At 35.3% G+C, this 21,052-nt stretch overlaps 1 protein-coding gene across 1 annotated transcript in view; it reads left to right on the top strand.

The window, feature by feature from the left end:
* Positions 1-21,052, top strand: part of MED23 (mediator complex subunit 23) — a 55,607-nt gene that overhangs the window by 23,510 nt on the left and 11,045 nt on the right. Inside the window, exons 9-17 of the mRNA XM_069819006.1 lie at positions 1,403-1,815; positions 4,666-4,840; positions 7,087-7,256; positions 12,199-12,362; positions 13,825-13,979; positions 15,617-15,797; positions 16,210-16,352; positions 18,521-18,662; positions 18,748-18,847. Of these exons, the coding sequence (XP_069675107.1) occupies positions 1,403-1,815; positions 4,666-4,840; positions 7,087-7,256; positions 12,199-12,362; positions 13,825-13,979; positions 15,617-15,797; positions 16,210-16,352; positions 18,521-18,662; positions 18,748-18,847 (1,643 nt within the window). The remainder of the gene's footprint in view (positions 1-1,402; positions 1,816-4,665; positions 4,841-7,086; positions 7,257-12,198; positions 12,363-13,824; positions 13,980-15,616; positions 15,798-16,209; positions 16,353-18,520; positions 18,663-18,747; positions 18,848-21,052) is intronic.

A 21,052-nucleotide genomic window follows, 5' to 3' on the forward strand; every position in this document is an offset into this window, starting at 1 on the left:
TGATAGGACTGCTAATTTTCAAATAACTCTGATGTTAAAGGGATTACTGAACATGTGTTTAAATCTCTATTGTTGAAATTTATTTTTAAAAGTTAATGGAATTTTGTTTTGTTTTATTGTTAAACCTAATATAATATGGACTGTTTTATATGAAATATGGAAAATATATGGAAATTAACGAAAATATGTACTAAACTCTAAAATATGGAAAAATATGGAAAATAAAAGTAGGATTTTTCAACCCTACACATTGTGAAACATAAAGATAATGCAAAATATAAATTATATTAGCTTTATAAGTAAATATGTATTTACATATAAATCCTTTCCCTGATTATTATTATTATTATTATTATTATTATTATTAAGCGCTGGCATGAGACCGTAACAGATCCTGTAGGGTCTAATACGTGAAGGATATGATGATGATGATGATGATGATTATTATTATTATTATTATTATTATTATTATTACTATTACTACTACTATTATTATTATTATTATTATTATTATTATTATTATTATTATTATTATTATTATTATTATTGCCATGGCATGGCACGTCCTCAGGTTGCAGATAGAGGAGATGGCCTCTGAATATGGAGGTTAACTGCGAATAAATTGAATAAGTAGTTGTGGACAGCCGATAAGGGGTGGCCCTTCAGCTTAGGGGTTGGGTGAAGGTCTAACAACCCATCACTGTAAAAAGAGCTTGTTACGAAACCCCAGCATAAGGTGTTATAGAATAAGGTGCATAGGAAAATATTTGAAGCTAAGAGGGATTAAGTTACAGGAGAATGGAGGAAGTTACACAACACAGAACTGCACACATTGTATTCTTTACCTAACTTAATTGGGAATATTAAATCCAGATGTTTGAGATGGGTAGGGCATGTAGTACATATAGGTGAATCCAGAAATGCATGAGGGAAAAAGACCTTTGAGAAGGCCGAGATATAGGTGGAAGGATAATATTAAAATGGATTTGAAGGAGGTGGGATATGATGCTAGGGATTGGATTATTTTTGCTCAGGATAAGGACTGATGGCGGGCTTTTGTGAGGGCGGCAATGAACCTCCGGGTTCTTTAAAAGCCATTTGTAAGTAAATATTATTATTACTATTATTATTATTGTTGCTGTTGTTGTCAGTGGTGCCAACTTTTGGAGGACATTGGGTGGGCCGAAATACTTGAAGTATAAGTTGAAATAAATAAATCATTAATAATAATAATAATAATAATAATAATAATAATAATAATAATAATAATAATAATTAGATGGGCCAGGCCTTGTGGGCCGATATAAGTTGGTGCCACTGGTTATTATTATTATTATTATTATTATTATTATTATTATTATTATTATTATTATTATTGTTAATTTGAATTATGTTCCTGTAGGTTCCTTCAGCATCTGGTTATGCCAAACAACACAGGGCTCTGCATGGGCTCTGACTACAGGATAGCCCTGCTCTGCAATGCTTACTCCACCAACCAAGAGTACTTCTCCCGTCCAATGGCGGCACTGGTGGAAACAATACTGGGAACACAGAAAGGCCCTCAGCAGCCACCACTTCCGCCATTAGCCAATAATGCAGCACTGGCCAACGGCCCTATTACACCCCTGTCTATGTCTATCTTGGACTCCCTGACAGTGCATTCCAAGATGAGCCTCATACACAGCATTGTGACCCACGTGATCAAGTTGGCACAGTCCAAGTCAAACATGGCACTGGCACCTGCTCTAGTGGAGACTTACAGCAGACTACTGGTGTACACAGAAATAGAATCTCTTGGCATAAAAGGATTCATCAGTAAGTTGATAAGGGAGTATTTATGTTGACTTGTAATATTGTTACATTTCAGAATTACAGGATTAATATTGGAAAACAAAGGTGGTGGAAGAATTGTATGAAAATTAAATTTATTGCGTATATCTGTTATATAGAATATATATTAAAACACTCCTTGTCTTTATGATGACTGTCGTTCATTCATCAATCCATCCATCCATCTATCCACCCATTTGTCCTTGTATTAAATTCATTTATTTGTCCATATGTCTTTCCATCTAGCCATCCATAGAACTCGTTCATTCATTTGCTCTTCCCTCCCTCCCTCCATCCAACCATCCATCCATCCACTCATCCATGTACAGTAGCATGCAAATTAATCCGAACAACATAATTACTTATGCAAAAACGCTCAAATGGGATAAAAAAAAAAGGATCTAAGACATACCTCAGTAATCTATGTGGCCTCCCTTGTTCCTAATAACAGCTCTGAGATGATTTGGCATGGATTCCACTAATTTCCCACAAATATTCTTCATTTCTTCATCGCGAAACCATACACCAATGAGAGCAGAAATCATCTCCTTTGTAGAACAATCCATTTTTTGCATTCTTCTTTTGCAAATTGACCACAAGTTCTCAATGGGGTTGATGTCGGGTGAGTTGCCTGGCCAGGGGAGTACCTGAATATTCTTCTTGTTAAAGAATTCTGTAGTTTTTCGAGACGTATGGCATGGTGCCAAGTCTTGTTGGAACACACCTCTGCCATCCAGAAATGATTTTTGCAGCTGGGGTACGATTCTGGTTTCCAATAAGTGAATATATTTGTCAGAATTCATCATTCCCTTGATAGGTATTAATGCTCCAGGCCCTTCATGTGTAAAACAACCTCAAAACATTACTTTATGGGGGTATTTGGGTGCTTGTTGGAGATGAGCTGCTGTTACTTTTTCGGATCCTTTCCGTACGTAAGAAACACGGTGGCCGTGGACCTCGAAATGAGACTCATCAGAAAAAAGTACATTCTTCAGTCATTCACTGTCCAGTGTTGATGTAATTTTGTCCACATTAAGCGTTTTTTGCACATAACAGGGGTTAGCAGTTGCTTCTTAATAGGCTTACGAGCCCTTCGTCCAGCTTCCGAAAGCCTACGCTGCACTGTTGTGACGTGAATATTCGCCCCAGTGGTAGCCATTAACTCTCGGGTTAAGTCGACAGCAGTTAGTCTAGGATTTAATTTACTTTTCCTGACAATTAAACGATCATCTGCAGGTGAAGTCTTCCTTTTCCGGCCACAGTTTCCTTTTTTCTGGGGTGTGATGGATCCAGTCTCCCTGTATTGTTTTATGATCGAATTAACAGTAGCCAAACCGATGTGACATTCTGCAGCAATTTGCCTCTGTGTCATAGAAGAATGCTCGGCTAATGTTATAATTTTAGACCGTTTTCATGGAGTTGTATCCATGTGTGAAGACGACAGAATGTACACAGCAGGATTGCAGTATTAAGTCTTCAACAGAACTGAAATGCTTATAAGTACAAAACGACAGGCAAAATGTCACATATTATAAAAAAAATAATGACAGACCTTCAACAATGGAATTACACGTACTACAGATGTCAATTAAAGCGGTATGAGCAGCTGTGAGGCCAACAATGACAGAAAATGTAAAAATATGTCGTGTTCGGATTAATTTGCACGCTACTGTATCTATTGCTCTGGTCTTTCAAAATATCCATATCTCCATTTGTCCGTCAATCTACCATCCATCCAGCAAGCCAGTCAGTCCATCCACCACCTGTTCGTTTACTCTCATACACTATCCATCTATTCATCTGTCCATTTCTCTGTCTGATAACCCATCTATCCCTCACATGATCGACCAGGATTTGAACCTGGTTCCCTTGGCTTATGAGCCCAGCATGTTAGCCCAGAGCCACTGTTTTAGTTGGTTACATAGTCCAAAGTTGTATTGTATTGTATTGTATTTATTAACATTCCATGGTATTCATACATTGCTTACAGCTAGAATATGGAACAAGTCAAAAAACTGAATACTATTATAAAATCTTAATTTATAGTCACAGTTTAGATGAAATATATACAAACGAGATTTACAATATAGTCTACTACTACAACACAAAGTTTTAGTATCAATTTCATGAAGTGTTATTGAATGTCATGAATTCACCTACAGAATAGAAGGCGTGAGAAATTAGGTACTTCTTTAATTTGGCCCTAAATAATTTTATGTTTTGAGTTTCATTTTTTATACCGATAGGGAGGCTATTAAAAATTTTTACTGCCATATAACGCACTCCTTTTTGATAGCACAATAGACTTGCCGATGGAGTATGAAAGTAATTTTTTGCGTGTATTTATGCTATGAACTGTTGAATTAGTTACAAAGTTTTCACGATTACATACGAAGAAGATTATTAATGAAAAGATATACTGACAAGCCATGGGCATTATTTGTAGTTTTTTAAAATAGTCCTACACGATTCCCTAGAGAATATGGAGCAAGTCAAAAAACTTAATACTATTATAAAATCTTAATTTATAGTCACAGTTTAGATGAAATATATACAGACGACATTTACAATATAGTCTACTAGTACAACACGAAGTTAGAAGTAATATTAAATTAATATGGTACAGTAAAACATTACTAAAACGTGAACACAGCCATACTTCTTCTTCTTCCTCTTCCTCTTCCTCTTATTATTATTATTATTATTATTATTATTATTATTATTATTATTATTATTATTATTATTATTATTATTATTATTATTAATTTATTAATTTATTTTGAAAAATTAAAATTCTCTGTCTTGTTCATATCTTGTTGTTTTCCACTTCCCCAGGTCAACTCCTGCCTACAGTATTCAAGTCTCATGCTTGGGGAATATTGTACACCCTGCTTGAAATGTTTAGCTATAGAATGCATCACATTCAGCCCCATTATCGCGTTCAGCTGTTGTCACATCTTCACAGTCTGGCAGCTGTACCTCAGACGAATCAGACGCAATTACATCTCTGGTAAGAGACTATCATCACTGTTGGGTGTGTTGTATTCTTAATGGGCAGTAATGGATGGATGTTTTTCTTAGTACACCACTATCATATGAAGTAAAAAAAAAATGCATTATGGAAGCAGGATACCAGTTGTTTAATATATATTGATATTTTCTAAACTGTTCTACTTATTAGTGTATATTGTTTTTGTTAGAGCATATTTACCAGTGAACAGAGTTGTAGTTGAGACTCTTTTTTGTTTGTTATTAAAATAAAATTAAACACAATGTTTGGATGTTGAATCTGTCTTCACTCTTATGAAAAAAGAGAAGGAGGAATAGGAATTTTACTCCCTTAGGTCAATTACAGTTGGCTAAATAAATTTAACTAATTCATTTGTGACAGCTTCATTGAGTTGATTTCTTTTCCTCCTTTTCTTTTATACGAAAATAAATATTGGTCCTAACATTGCACTTTCATAGACAGTGGAAATATTTTAATGTAAATCAATCTTTAATAAGCTACCATTACTTCCTTCTCACTTTAAAGCAGCCCTGAGCATAAAAGAGAAGGAAAACGTAGAGGAGATACCCCTGTCCATGTCCTTTCCACTTCACCACTTTAGAAACAAACACATAGTAAAGCACTGTGCATCAGTGGTGGATTTTAGGCAACCAGCGAGTGCCGAAAGCTATGTTGCATACCTTATACAATGTGTCACTCAGCAGTGCTTGCCTTCAGGTCTACTTGTATCGGTCCGATATACGAGGTCTGTCTAAAAAGTATCCGACCTTTAGCCAGAAAAAATATTTCAAATACCTGACGGGGTTGGGACCCTAATCCCCTTCAAAGTAGGCCCCTTGTGCTTGCACACACTTAGCCCACCGATCCTTCCACTGCCGGAAACACCTCTGGAAGTCTTCTTTTGGAATGGTGTTCAGCTCCGTCGTCGCATTCCGCATTATCTCTTTTCTACTCTCAAAATGGGACCCTTTCAGTGGTGTCTTCAATTTTGGAAACAACCAGAAGTCGCAAGGAGCCAGGTCTGCAGAGTAGGGAGGTTGGTGAACGGTTGTAATTCCATGTTTGGCCAAGAAAGTGTGTATCAATTGGGATGAATGTGCGGGGGCGTTGTCATGATGCAAGTGCCAGTTGTTCGCCGTCCACATGTCTGGTCTTTTGCGCCGAACTGCATCACGGAGTCGCCGGAGAACATCGTGATAGTACTCCTTTGTCACCATTTGTCCTTCCGGTGCGTATTCGTGATGCACAATTCCACGGACATCAAAGAAAACAGTCAGCATCACCTTGATTTTGCTTCGCACCTGCCGCGCTTTCTTCGGCCTTGGAGACTCGGGATGCTTCCATTGCGACGACTGTCTTTTTGTTCCTGGGTCGTACCCGTACACCCATGACTCATCTCCAGTTATCACGGTGTTCAGAAACCCAGGATCAGTGTTGGCGGTGTCCAGAAGGTCCTGTGCAACGTCACGACGGAGGTCCTTTTGTTCCGGGGACAACAACTTGGGCACGAATTTCGCAGCCACTCAGTTCATGTTCAAATCATCACGCAAAATTGCATGTGCAGAATCTTTACTCACTCCAACCTCTTCGGCAATCTCCCGCACGGTCAAACGACGATCTGCCATCACCAAATTTCGCACCCTCTCAACAACAGCTGCACTCCGAGCAGTTTGGGGTCTGCCACAACGCTGCTCACTCTCCGCTGATGTGCGGCCATCTTTGAATCGGTTGAACCACTCCTTAATTTGTGTTACACCCATCGCATCTTCCCCAAACACCTGCTGAATCTTACGAATTGTTTGACTTTGAGAATCACCAAGTTTTTGACAAAATTTGATGCAGTATCTTTGCTCAATTCGTTCAGTCATCTTGCGAGAAAACTAAATCCGACAAACACCTAGAACAGCACCTTACTTGGCGACCACCAGCCAGTGACTGGCACAAGCGAATGCGGTGAAAAAATTCAAGCATGCGCATTACAGTTCCTCCTTCCACCATGCACAGTGGCGCCGCCTTAGAATCACAACTTTACGCGGGAAAAATTAAGGTCGGATACTTTTTAGACAGGCCTCGTATAACTGTCTCTGCCGGGGAATACGGAGTGGGGAGTTAAGGGGTAGCTGTAGTATCTCAATTCTGTTATTAACGCCCAGGCCTGCTTTAAAGCAATGAGTTGCAGAGAAAAACTGTAATAGCTCGAAAATATCTGTATAATGTGTAACTTCAAACTTTTTTTTCATTTCCAGTGTGGAAAGTACAGCCTTGAGACTTATCACAGGATTGGGAAGTGCAGAAGTTCAGCCTCAGTTGTCACGTTTCCTCAGTGAACCAAAAACATTGGTGTCTGCAGAGTCGGAGGAACTGAACCGAGCCCTGGTGCTCACATTGGCTCGATCTATGCATGTCACAGGGACAGGTAAGGGACAGAGGGAGAAGAAAACTTTAATGCTAGTTGTTGTCTGCCAATGCTTAAAGACTTGAATTTATTACATTTTCTTTTGAGCATCACAGTAGTATCACAGTCTACTATATACAGTCGCGAAGCTCAATATGTAGTAAAAATGCAAACATGGGTAGTTGCCCACCACTAGGATCGCTACTATCGCCTCATCATCGCAGATCTCTCTCCTAGCAGACGACAAAATATGTTACACTCTCGTTGTTTTCTTTTGGAATAATTAACACCTTCCTTCCATTATTGAAATATTAAATGCATAAAGTTAATTTATTATTTTAATGAAGATTTTAAATTCCATCATAAACTCGAAGATACCTGCAAGAAATAAGTAATATAATTTTTGTTTGTGCAAAACGAACTGAAATTTACTATAATAGCTTCACTCATTCAAGATTATAGCGATAATTAACTATGAAACCAATAAATATTAATTTACATTTCCCTTTACAACAATAATAATGGAAATAACTTACGTGTACCGGTACTTGTAGTGTAGGCTTACGTAGTTAACAAAGTGGGATGAGGTTAAGCAATAATAATCACACCAGAATTGGAAATAAAACGTGATCAATAAATTTTATTGTAACAGACTTTTTCTACGTCTCTAGTAAAGCAACAAATAAAAATAACAACAAAATTAACAGCAATAATTAAAAACATATCCTTTGAAAAAAATAGGCCTAAGCAATAATAATCCCACCAGAATTGAAAATAAAACGTGATCAATAAATTTCATTAAAACAAACTTAATTTTTCTACGTCTTTAGTAAAATAACACATAAAAATAATAACAAAATTAATAGCTACAATTAAAAATATATCCTCTGAAAAAAAAAGTAGACCTAACCTTTATTTCTCTGGAAATTTAGCAGCCTAAGTGACAGAACTTTAACCGGTATCTAATGTCCTTTCGGTTAGACTGAAACATTTCATTGTGAAATTTAAGGATATAATGTATTCTAACAGTCACAAAGAACTTCAAAATTAAGAGTTTTGTTTCTGCACAGCATTCTTGTGGAAACCCAGGAACCTTTCTGAATCTTTCGGAAATCGGATAAAGGGAAACTCTGACCTCTTTCTCTTACTGTTGCTACAATTTATAGCACTACAAACGTCTCCTCCTTATCCCATATTATTATTCCAATTATTATATTTTAGCCATTAATATTTTCATTACAACAAATAACGAACATTTCACAAGCATCAATGTGAAATACGCAACGAGCTATCACTCGATAGAAATACGACACAGTCCAAAGTCGACCATGGACAGTCTATTGTTTCTAGTTGCTAACCGCTTGGAGCGCTTTATCACGAGATTTGGAAAAAAACACCTTAAGCTTCGCGACTGTGTATAGTAGACTGTGGTAGTATGTTGTAAATTGAATTTATATATCTGCTTCTATCTTCGTAATTGCTGTGCACCTCATTAGATGGTTTTTATTCATTACGGAATTTGGATCCTTACAAAGTGTACACTGGATTGATATAAATGAGCAGCTAGACAGTCATTGCCAGTTGTTAATTGAAAGATTGCAACTGATTTATTTCTTGGTAAATCTGGGATGATGTTAGAGTCTAATAATAGAACATTCCAGGGTTTATCTTCACTGTTATCGTGAAGTTCTTCTTTGAATTTTGCCTGGAATATATAGTTGATCCATAATTTTACATTATGTCTTTAGAGACAATTAATATTAGGTACCCTCCACAAAACTGGCTTCATTTATACACTGACGGATCCTTGATCTCCAGAGAACAAGGTGCCGGTGCAGGTGTTACGTGCTGTCTCTTCTCACTGTATAGATCTCTTGGATATGGAACAACAAGATTTGATGGAGAAATCATTGCAATAAGTGAAAGTCTCAGGAATCTTCTATGCCACATCAATAAATTTAGGAATGCAGTTATATTGTCAGACTCCAAAGCAGTTATTCTATCAATAGTCTCTAAACACACACCTTCATCTCAAACAGCAGAAATAACTAAAATGCTCTCTCAATTAATATCACTCAATAAAAGAATTGGATACCATCCCATTGTGGAATCCTGGGAAACGAGAATGCGGATGCTTTAGCAAAGAAGGGAAGCACTGCTACTTACAGACCTGTTACTAAATCTTATTACTCTGTGAAGAGATTTATTAAACCTACATAACTACTTAGACTTCAACAAACAAAATTTGATAACACAATCTCAAGGGGAAAAATGGAACTCTCTGCATCATAATCCACAGTTAATTCCTGATTTACCACGAAAATCGTCTGTAGCTGCATTTAGATTGGCAACAGGCCATGGCTGCTTGGCCAAGCATCTGCATAGAATTGGAATACATCAGTCTCCTAACTGTCCATTGTGCAACTCAAATCAAGAAATGGATTCAGAACATCTCAAAATCTGTGCTTCAGTGGCTAACCATGACAATATATTTGAAAAATATTGGAGTGCAAGAGGTCAAATGACTTTATTGTCAAATGCCTGGCATTAGAAAACAACAATATGAAAGGGAATGTTTGTTAAGAGTCTCTGTTTAATTTTTGCCCAGAGTCCAGCACCGAAAGTTAACCTAGCATTTGCTCTTAATAGGTAAAGAAAAAAAAAACCGCAATCAGGAACTTGTTCCAACCAGGATTTGAACCCGAGCCCACTTATTTCACGGTCAGACATGCTAACCTTTACTTCACAGTGGTGGACAATTAGGTATTATTTTAGAAACTTTTTGTTCATCTTTATTCCAGATATTCTGTTTTTGTCATTTCTTAAACCTATCATTGAAGAAAACATTTTTAATGTTCTTTTTTTCTCTCTCTAATGCCACATATATTGACGTGTAGCCATTTCAGGGGTGAATGCTAGTCACGAAAGTTAGGCTTGCTCTTTTATTCATAGGGGAAGATGAGAGGATATAATAATTTATAATTAATAAAAATAATCAGACCCACATAAATAATTTATTTTATAATTATGAAATCATTATGAGTCATGGATCATATTCGCTTATCAGATGTAGAAGTTCGATATAATATAACAAACATGGCCAACAAAACAGTTTATTTAGTTTTTTCGACCCTGCCAACGAATGCATATTATTGTATTGAGCTGCACTGAACGAGAGCACATATTCTCTATAATGTCTGTCTTCTCTTGAATAGTCCTTCGGGAAAATGGATTTAATAATAAGGTTTCAATAACACACAATTCCGAACTCATTGCAATACTTCAAATTAATGTTTAAGAATTAATAATACATGCAGCAGCTAACACATGCATTCTGCTCATACAATTACATTGCACTCGCAAATCACAGCACATTCCTGCTGTCAATACTGCTCTGTGTAACTTTAAATAGTCGTTGGTGTAGCTCTCGGACCAGAGCTTCAAACAACACATAACAGAAGCATGTGCGCCTAGGACGGAGTAAGGAGGAAGGCACTTGCGCGCGCATCATATTCTCGCCATTTCTACGTCTTTCCTGTAGCTCCGAGAAACGAGCAAGCGTTGCAATACTTGCGGTGTGCAACCTGCGGTTGGTATTATGCCTATACAATGTTCCAAAAATCAAAATAAATTTTAATGTACTTAATCCCATTTTGAGAAATACACATTCTACGAAAATATTGAGCTTGCGCAGCAAGCATAGCATGCCCTGAGAAATCGCCCCTGAGCCATTCGCACCTCTGCCTACTTTTGGCTGATTATGGAGCACTCTTTAGGTCGGATACTGCTTGCCCTGTATGGTAGGATGACATATGAGTATGGAAGTAGGCAGGATAGGTGAAGATGAAGTTGGAAATGACAAGGAAATGGACCCAGGTTCCGATGCCAAAAGTTACCTTGCGTTTGCTCTTAATGGGTTGAGGGAAAACCCCGTAAAAAATTTAAGCCAGACAACTTGTCCCAACCAGGATTCGATTCCGGGCCCACTAGTTTCGCAGTCAGACATGCTGACCACTACTCCAAAGTGGTATACTACATTTTAATTGTTCTTTTATTGAGTCTTTTCTTTTTTATTCATCTTACTGTGTTTTACAATTTGTCTTAAAAATTTCACATATACACATACATAGTCCACAATTTTGTAGCAACACTGTAAATTTAAAATTGTTTTTAATTGGAAACATTATTTATAAAAGTTAATGAGTATGCAAATCTGGCTTTCAGGTAGTAGCTCCCTGTAAAGCAGGTTTGAATAATTTCAAGCAAAAATTGTTCTGGGGCCGGGTATCGATCCCGGTGCACTCAAAGTTGGGTTCTGGCGTCTTGTCAGCCCATTTGAGTTGTGTGGATATAAAGGAAAAATTGTGACTGTGTCATGTATAGTTCCTGGGGTAGCTCACTCGGGAGAGCATTTTCCTTGAAATCATTCAAAGTTAATGAGTGTTCAAATTCCCTTCGAAATATTTGTAGTTTAGAAGTTGGGCCTTTTTCTTTCACAAAATAGTGATCACTTTGTACGAGTAGCTGTTTTCTTTCATTTCTATCACATTTAAAATATTTATAACATTACTGCTTATGAAGGTATGTCATTAATCATTGTTCTGCATAGTTATAAGAATTAAAGACAATTACAGTGTGTGATTGATTAACATACTGAAACTAAGTGTAACACTTATCACCGATGGTTATATTAAGTAAAATAGCTTAATGTTGTAGATAATACATAGATCAAAATTTTTGGAAGCCCACTTAGGCTGATAATCTGGTCGACTTTTTACCAAGGTTTTATGAGCCACCAGGCAAATCATCACACTCATTTCTCCGAGTATTGTTTTGCTACTTCGCTATCATCAATCCCACTGATACTAGATAACACCATACTTGATTCAGCATAATTAAACAACTGGTTAAAAGAAAGAGAAATTATTTATAATATATGTCATTTGTTATTTTTTGGTTTTAGGCTCTGAGACGTTGTCAGGGACTTGGTGTAAAGAATTGTTGAATACAATAATGCAGAATACACCTCACAGTTGGGCCAATCACACCCTTCAGTGCTTCCCGCCAGTACTGAATGAGTTCTTCCAGCAAAATACTGTGCCCATCGAGAATAAGCAACAGTTGAAAGTGAGTCAGTTTTTAGTTTACAAGTGCACGCATTTGAGAATTTACATGTAACTGTAAAAGGTATAATATAAATAGCACAAAATTCTTCTTCTTCTATTTCTTCTCTTTCACTACGTAAATTAGGCATTGTGTCTGTTCGTCTTTCTAGGTTTTCTATATTTTCTGTAGTCTGCTTGCTGACAATTTCAAATTTGTTAGGCAATTTTGTTTCTGGTATTCTTTCTAGGTGTTATTTCCATTGCCTTTGAGGTTTTCTATACATATCCTAGATAGGCATCATTCATGAGACAACTAATACAGGAGATAATGGGGTGGGGGGGGCCAGTTTCTTTCCTCCTCTATTGCATACATCTACTAGCTACATATTACACTAAAGGTACGGTCACACGTTGGTACTTTTGCAGTGTTGCAGTACAAAAAACTGTGCAACTCTCGTACTGTGACGTATGAACAACTGTGCAACCCGAAAAGTAGCGGCTGCTGAACCTGCTGCCCGCCACTTTTTCATGCTACGCACAGCTTATAAGTAGCGACATGTGAACAGGGTTCTTAGGGTTGCAGCCGCAGCATTTTTGATATCAGTTTTGTTGAAACTTTTGCTGCGGTTGCGACCAGTGTTACTTTTATTGTTTGGATATATTTTAATGTTAGATGTGATGAAAATAAATGATTTGTAACAGTTATTAAATGTACAACACAGTCTGAGTATATTTGTTGACGATATAATTCATTTTTTTAATTTTCCGTAGCATAGTTTCAAACAGGAGGGTTGCCAACATTGATTACGTGAATATACTGTTGGTTATCATTTAAGTATATAGGCGTTTTTAATAGCTTTATAGAAAAAATAATGCCAATTTGTGAATATTAGTTAGGACAGAAAAGCAAATAATAGATAAGTAAGCTATCGCATGAGTTTAATAATAATGTGAACATAACCACAAACTGTATATTGAGAAGTCAACACATAGCTGGAAACCTGCAGCTAGACTATGGCTGCAAAAGTAGCGCCTTGTGTGTGAACAGACTCGCAACCTCCAGTTGCAACTTTTGCAGCACTCGGGTTGCGCAGCACGAAAAGTAGTGTGCAGCGCGCTACTTTTGGCTTACATGTGAACACGACACGCAAGTTTTGCAGCTGCAGTACAAAAGTTGCGCAGCAAAAGTAGCGACATGTGACCATACCTTAATCAGACTTCAGATGCATACAGACAATTGTTCTTCCTCTGACACATATCACCAAGTGAGATGTACTGCCTGATAATAGATGTACATATCAGCCAGAACTTCAATCAGAGGTACAGAACTGATTAATGTCCTTTATTTTAATATTTATAATTTTAATATTGGCAGGAAGGTTTGGCATTTTACTCACCTGTAATAATTTGGTCTTCTTAATAATGTATTTAATACACTATATACTATGTCAATAAGTTACAACAGTGTTCAATGCTTGTTTCAGAAAGCAGTAGAAGAGGAGTATCGTAACTGGGCATCCATGAACAATGAGAATGATATAATTGCTCATTTCTCAGTACCAGGAACTCCACCTCTGTTCTTGTGTCTTCTTTGGAAAATGATTTTGGAGACTGACAGAATTAGTCCAATTGCTTACAAGTGAGTTGCAAGCTGGGAGAGCATACTGTTCGCCATAGCTTGCTAAGTAGTTTGTGTAGTGAAGTTATATAAAGTACTAGTGAAAGTTTCACATTTGTTCTTGAGTCAACCCTCTGTTGTTTGCCGGCACTTCTTCATTAAATTCATTGCATGTAATTACTAACATTAAAACCAAGAGGCCGCTTCAAATTTATCAGAATCACGGTTATAAAATTAAACATTTTTTTCTTTTTTTCTAGTATTGTTTTGAGCACTTTTTCCAATTTTCGAATCTTTGAGTTACATATTTGTAATTTTTAATTTAAGATTTTAAAAGAGAAAATTGTTTTATATTATTACTTTTCATTGTTATCACAACTGATCAGAATACTGGTATAGATGTGAAATTGTATTCTTTGTTATGTCTTTGTAGGCAGCCTTAAATGGTAGGAAGTATTAAATTTAATAAAGAATAGAATAGAACTAAATTGCCCCCCCCATTGAGGGTAGCCCTTACAGACGCAGTATATCCTCAAAAAAATTATTATACATATATAAACATAGGTATTAAATTAAAAAAAAAAAAAAAGAGAAACAAAGAAAAGTGCGTGAAACATTACAATTGCTATTAATGTGGCACCATGTGATTAATTAGGATTTGGTAGGATTTTTTTAACACAATTATCACAATGTCATCTTTCAAAGATGTTGGCAGAACAAATTTCCGTCGAAATTCTTCGAAAAAAGCTGGTATAGTCCCTCGAGCACCTATGAGCAAGCCGAATATCTCAACGTGAATTAAGGCATATTTCAGCTTGAAATAGTTGACTGTAGGCTCATAGATCGACTTCTTCTCAAGGTGGACCTCAGCTGACTGATGACATTCTACTTCAAAACGTATCGTGGGGTCCACAATGATGCCCTGTTTAGTGTCAGCATTGTACGCTAAAATATCTACTCGTCTCGTTGACCCATTTTCAGCTAGACAGGAGATAAGTAATAACATACAACATTTTTTAACAAATGCATTTCACAACCTAGGGCAGAAAAGTGTACTTTTAGAAAGTAAAAAGATTTAAATTCAAAATTAAAAAATATATATTATATTTGATATCGTCGTTGTTCCTGCAATAACTCCCATGTGACATATTTATCGATTTTCAGATTTTTGCTCTATTAAATAACTTAAATAGTGATACAGCAAATAATAAGTTCTCCTATATGTAATTATATTTCTTTGTTTCGAAAATGTAAGAATTCACAGTCTTCTATGTACAGCTGCCATAGGATGAATTAATGTGTTTTTTCTTCCCACTGAAAAATTTTATATTTTGCATATAGGAGTTATTGCAGGAACAATGACGATATAATAATTAGACATCAAATTTTCTTTGCTCTGATAAGATGTTGAAGGATGCGTATGCCAAATTGTATTACGTTATTTTGAAAACTGTCGTTGTAGTTAATTTTTAAATGTGATATTACATTTTATGAGACATTCCACCTTAAGGGATGAAGACGGTCACTAGAACAAATGTCGAACTTCCATTAGCGGTAATTAACCTCACTTCATGGTGATATGTTCACTATAGACTAGTAGTAATTGTTTATAAACAAGGTGATAAAAGTTGAAATAAATGTTAATGTTCATATTACAGAATACTAGAACGAATTGGAGCCAGAGCTCTGTCAGCTCATTTGCGCAAGTTCTGTGATTATCTTGTCTTCGAATTTGCTAATTCTGGAGGTGGACAACATGTGAACAAGTGTGTTGATGCTATCAACGATATGATATGGAAATACAACATAGTGACCATAGACAGGCTGGTTCTGTGTTTGGTGAGTATAAGATACTGGTTTACTAAAAAATTAAGACACTTTAAAAATATCTAGAAGTTCGTTAAAAATAAGTTTTACGTAAAAGTAAAAACGTGGTTTCATTCACAGAAGAATGGGATTATTATTCTTTTTTGTTGAAAGCAATTGGTATAAAATTCAGGTATTACCATCATTTTCTTCTATTAACCAGGTTGTTACACAGAGATTGGTAAGCTAACTTCAATTAAATAATATCAATTAAGCCTTGTTTGTTGATGACCAGATAAATTTACCTGATTCATAAATGAATTTACAGAAGGCAGTAGGGTATATGATTTATGTAAGATCTGGAAAGTGAAATGCATAATTTGGTGCTATCAAAAACTATTTCTTGTATTAGAATGGATTTCATGTTCAGTATTTGTTATTACAGGCATTGCGAACCCAGGAAGGTAGTGAAGCACAGGTGTGCTTTTTCATAATTCAACTTCTGCTTCTCAAAGCAGCTGAATTGAGGAATCGCGTGCAAGAATTTGTCAAAGAAAATTCTCCAGAACACTGGAAACAGTCAAATTGGTAGGTAGTCTTAAGCTGCCTAAATGAGTTTGGTATTGTTGTTTAGTCAACTGTTCGAAGACAGGCCTGAACCTCATAAGTAGGGCCCGGATTTCGATGACTTTGCATCTTTTTTCTGATGATGCTAGGACAATGCTCTATGGAAGATAAATGTAGCTCATATCATCTTCAGTGAAATTAAACCAGTTTGATGGGTCATTTTTTTATACATTTTTGGACACTTTTCTCTGATAGGGCATTTTTTACGGATTATTACTTTCTATTAGTCATATTTTAAGAACAAATCCGGGTTTTTGTCATTTTTAGCGATTTTGATTGCATTATTGTTAATATTAGTAAAATTATGTTTCTGAAGCACGAAATCTATGAATTCTTGGAAATCTGTTGCATTGTGGCCTCCCCTATTCATGTTCTGTTAAACATTTGGACTCGTCCAACTAACCGGTCATGTCTATTTTAAGACAGACTTTGTCCTCTAAAGGAATGTGGGGGTGAAATTACCTGCTTGAGGTTCGCACTGTCACGGGTTCGTGTGTACTGGTTACAATTCAGTCATTCACAGTGCAGAAGGTAGTATTGAATCATGTTACAACAAAGCTATTGATGCCATACGAGCAAAACTGGACGGGAAAAAAATCTTGGTCTCAATTGATGAGACCACAGATTGCATGAGTCGCTATGTTGTAAATGTAATTGTTGGGGAAATTAATGAAGAAAACAGTGGTGACATTTTCCTTTTAAATTGTGAAGTTTTGGAGAAACTACACCCTGGTGAGTACAAGAAACCCTGGAAGAAGGTGTTTGTAAGTTATTGTAATGTAGTGTTGAGTGATAAAGTGTGATATTGCCATATTGCGCAAGGAGGTCGACAAATAAAGGTAATTTTTAAGTCATTCTTTTTTTATTTTTAGGTCATTTTTAATTGATTTTAAAGTCATGAAGTCATCATTTTAAGGTCATTTTTTAGTGTTCTTTAGGTCATCAAAATCCGGGCCCTACTCATAAGTGATACTATATGGCATCACTCAAATTAACAATTTTCATATGCAAACACACATTCTGTAAGCTTACTTTTAATCAGTGCATACTATAATACAATGTACTATTGCTAGTACAACACTGATGTGATCATATCTTGTACAGAAATCTTCGCCAAACATTTGGATTAGGTTCAAAATTTCGTTAAGACTGATTGCGTAAATCACAAATCCATTCAAATTAATGTACCTATTCCTTGAAAGTCTGATGATTTTCTTTAAAATGAATTCTTTAAAGGCTGGAATTAATTAGATTGTTTTTATATTAGTTCTGCTGGGATTTTTGAAATCATTCCTTAAAAATAGGAATGTTAAAACGAATTTTTACTGTATTTTCTTTTTTAATTTTCTTAAATTAATAAAAAAAATTATTTTCTAGGACTCAAGTAAATTAAAATGGTGATGTATTTTCTTTAGTATACAGTGGCTTATCAGTTATTTCTTTTTTCTCAGCTTTATTATAGTATGTTACTTTTTCAAAATAGAATTACAATAACAATAAGTACCTTGTATAACTTTACAAAATTAAAACGCTTTTAATTGTGCTATTGTTGGCAACATTGAACTTCAAGGTAACTGTCGGAAGAGTTACTTTTGAAGGTAGGATCAGATTAGTCTATCAGAGATGGGGTGAACGTTAAAATAGATGTTGTATTGAATTCTAAGAGGAAAAAATCTTTATGGACACACAGAATTGATACTTCAATATAAAATACCAGTAAAGGGATTTATGTCCAGAAACTTATGAAATTTACCAAACTTGTGTAAAAAAATAGTGTAGCAAACTACAGTAAAGAAAAATTGCAACAAAAGAGACCTGACAAAATTGCTTTATTTGACTCTGCCAACAAAAACAAAGAATCAAAAATTTTCTCTGTACCAGAAATCAATGCAGAATTATCAAAATCCAGGCCGTAATTATGTATTTAAAATTAAGAGTTTAAAGTGAATTATTTCAGATGACATAATAAGGAAATTGTTGTGACATTCTCTGCATTTGAATAGACGATATTAATATTTTTGTTAATTTGACTTGTGTGAATTTAATATATGTTTTACTTTCATTGCATCTTTTAGTAAGGACATATATTACTTATAAGGAAATACATTTTTGGCCTCATATAATTGTAGGCATGAGAAGCACTTAGCTTTCCATCGCAAGTATCCAGAGAAGTTTGCTCCAGAAGGAATCCTGGAACAGACTGGAGGTCCTTCTTCTCCATATCATTCCTTACCCGTGTACTTCGGAAATGTGTGTCTCAGATTCTTGCCTGTAAGTTTGATCTATCTTTCAATTCAATTTATAATTACTTGTTAAAATGGAAGGTAGTACAGGTATGTTTTTATTTCCGTCGCAGGTGTTTGATATCGTAATCCATCGATATCTTGAGCTTCCACCGGTCACCAAATCATTGGAAACGTTACTTGAACATCTTGGATGTTTGTATAAGTTTCATGGTAAGTATAATATTAATAATATAATATGTAATATAATAATTATTTCATTACATTCGACTGTGATTTGTTTTGTGTACATGATAAAAATATAGCAAATCGTGAATAAGTAGTACAGTTGCATCTTTTGAGCATCTGCTTTCCATGCTAGATACTCGAGCTCATATCCTGGTGAGTCCAAGTGGATTTTTTTTTTACCAATGGCGGGCGCTTAACTTTCGTTTAAGTGGAATTTGAGTATGATGAAGTCGGGGTTGGTGCATGTTAGTGCAAATAATCTCGTTTTTCCTGTCATTTCACCATCATCGTCGTCGTCATAATCATCATCACCATTCATACCCTTAGTGCAATGTAAATTGTAATTCTTGCCCACATGACACTCCATGAGTGAGATCTAATTTGAATTAATAGTATAATATTTGAAAGTATTTCCCTTTTAATAATCATATGCTTGATCCTTCTAGGAACGTTGATTCATAAGCCATGGCAACTATTTTTTTTTCCTGAAAATTTGCGAATGCAGAAAATTTAATTATATGTTCGAAAGTATGTTATTATTATATTATACTCCAATTTGACAGAGAACCCTATTTTACCTGAGATAGGTATGTTAGAGTTATAAATACATAATAATAATAATAATAATAATAATAATAATAATAATAATAATAATAATAATAATAATAATAATATTATATTCGGTCAGTGCATCTGGCTGCGAAACCAGGTGGCCCGGGTTCGATTCCCGGTCGGGGCAAGTTACTTGGTTGAGGTTTTTTCCGGGGTTTTCCCTCAATCTAATATGAGCAAATGCTGGGTAACTTTCGGTGCTGGACCCCGGACTCATTTCACCGGCATTATCACCTTCATCTCATTCAGACGCTAAATAACCTAAGCTGTTGATAAAGCGTCGTTAAATAACCTACTAAAAAATATATATATATGATATTGATTAATAAAGTCTCCTATTGAATTAGTCTTACGTTTCAATTATGGAATTAATAAAATAGTACAAATCTATAAATTCAGCAAATCTCTACAAAGTTTTATAATTTATACACATGAATGAATGAAATGCAATGAGATGGAATTAAATACTAAAATACAATCGTATATTTCAATTAACAAGTTTCATGAAGTGTATACTATATTATAACCTAAGCAAATAACTAATCCTAATATTCACTAGAATGTAGTTTAAATTTCTGTGGGTTGAAATCTCTGAAGACGTTGCACAGTTTTCCGTTAAACAATGTTGTTACAAGCAGTTTCTAAATTTTATACTCGAAAGTATGTTACATGAACAATATGTTACATGAAATTCTTAATTTTGTCACTATGAGGACACTGGTCTGAATGTGATCATGCTCCCTGTGTTAGTCGTCTGATGACGGTGGTGCGTAATGGAAGTAATCAAAGTAATCAAGTTATTTCAGTAAAGAATAAATGAGCTTCAGTTTTGTGCCATTCTTTTTGAATTACTCTGTATACTTTTCTTTTGTTTCTTTGTATACTTTGCAAAGGCAATACCCTATTGGGGGAAGTAAAATAAACAATAATAATAAATACTATTATTATTATTAATTTATTATTATTATTATTATTATTATTATTATTATTATTATTATTATTATTATTATTATTATTATTATTATTATTATTATTATTATTATTATTATTATTATAAGTACTTTAGTACAATTCTTGGCATCTCTCAGTGCAGTCCCTACCCAGAGATTCGATTGAGGGACTATTTCACCTCCGGAAAATTTTACACTGAGGGACTCCATGAATCATAAGCAGTGAAAAATATAGTGAGACTGCGTTGGTGTTAATGCAGCTCATGTGGATACCTCTTTGTTACTTGTTAGCTTAAACAACAAGTTTAAGCCCCCTCACCACGACAAGGTGAGTACCCACGAGTCGATAATATTGCAAAACGGGCAACATATTTACAACCAACACCTCTTCAAGTGATATCTCTATCCAGTGCTTTTGCTTCAGTAAAGTCTCATTTTACAAACCTATGGATCAACAATTGGCTCTCTTCTGACAAAGGAAAAATTTTACAGTCTGTACAAAAGAAACCAAATGACCTGGAAATGTACAAAAACTTGCCCAGAAATGTTCAAACATTTTTAACAAGAGCCAGAACAGGTCACATTGTATCTCAGTTGTACCTACACTGATTTCACATTTCTGATAATC

Source organism: Periplaneta americana, chromosome 1, assembly GCF_040183065.1.
Source record: "Periplaneta americana isolate PAMFEO1 chromosome 1, P.americana_PAMFEO1_priV1, whole genome shotgun sequence".
NCBI lineage: Eukaryota > Metazoa > Arthropoda > Insecta > Blattodea > Blattidae > Periplaneta > Periplaneta americana.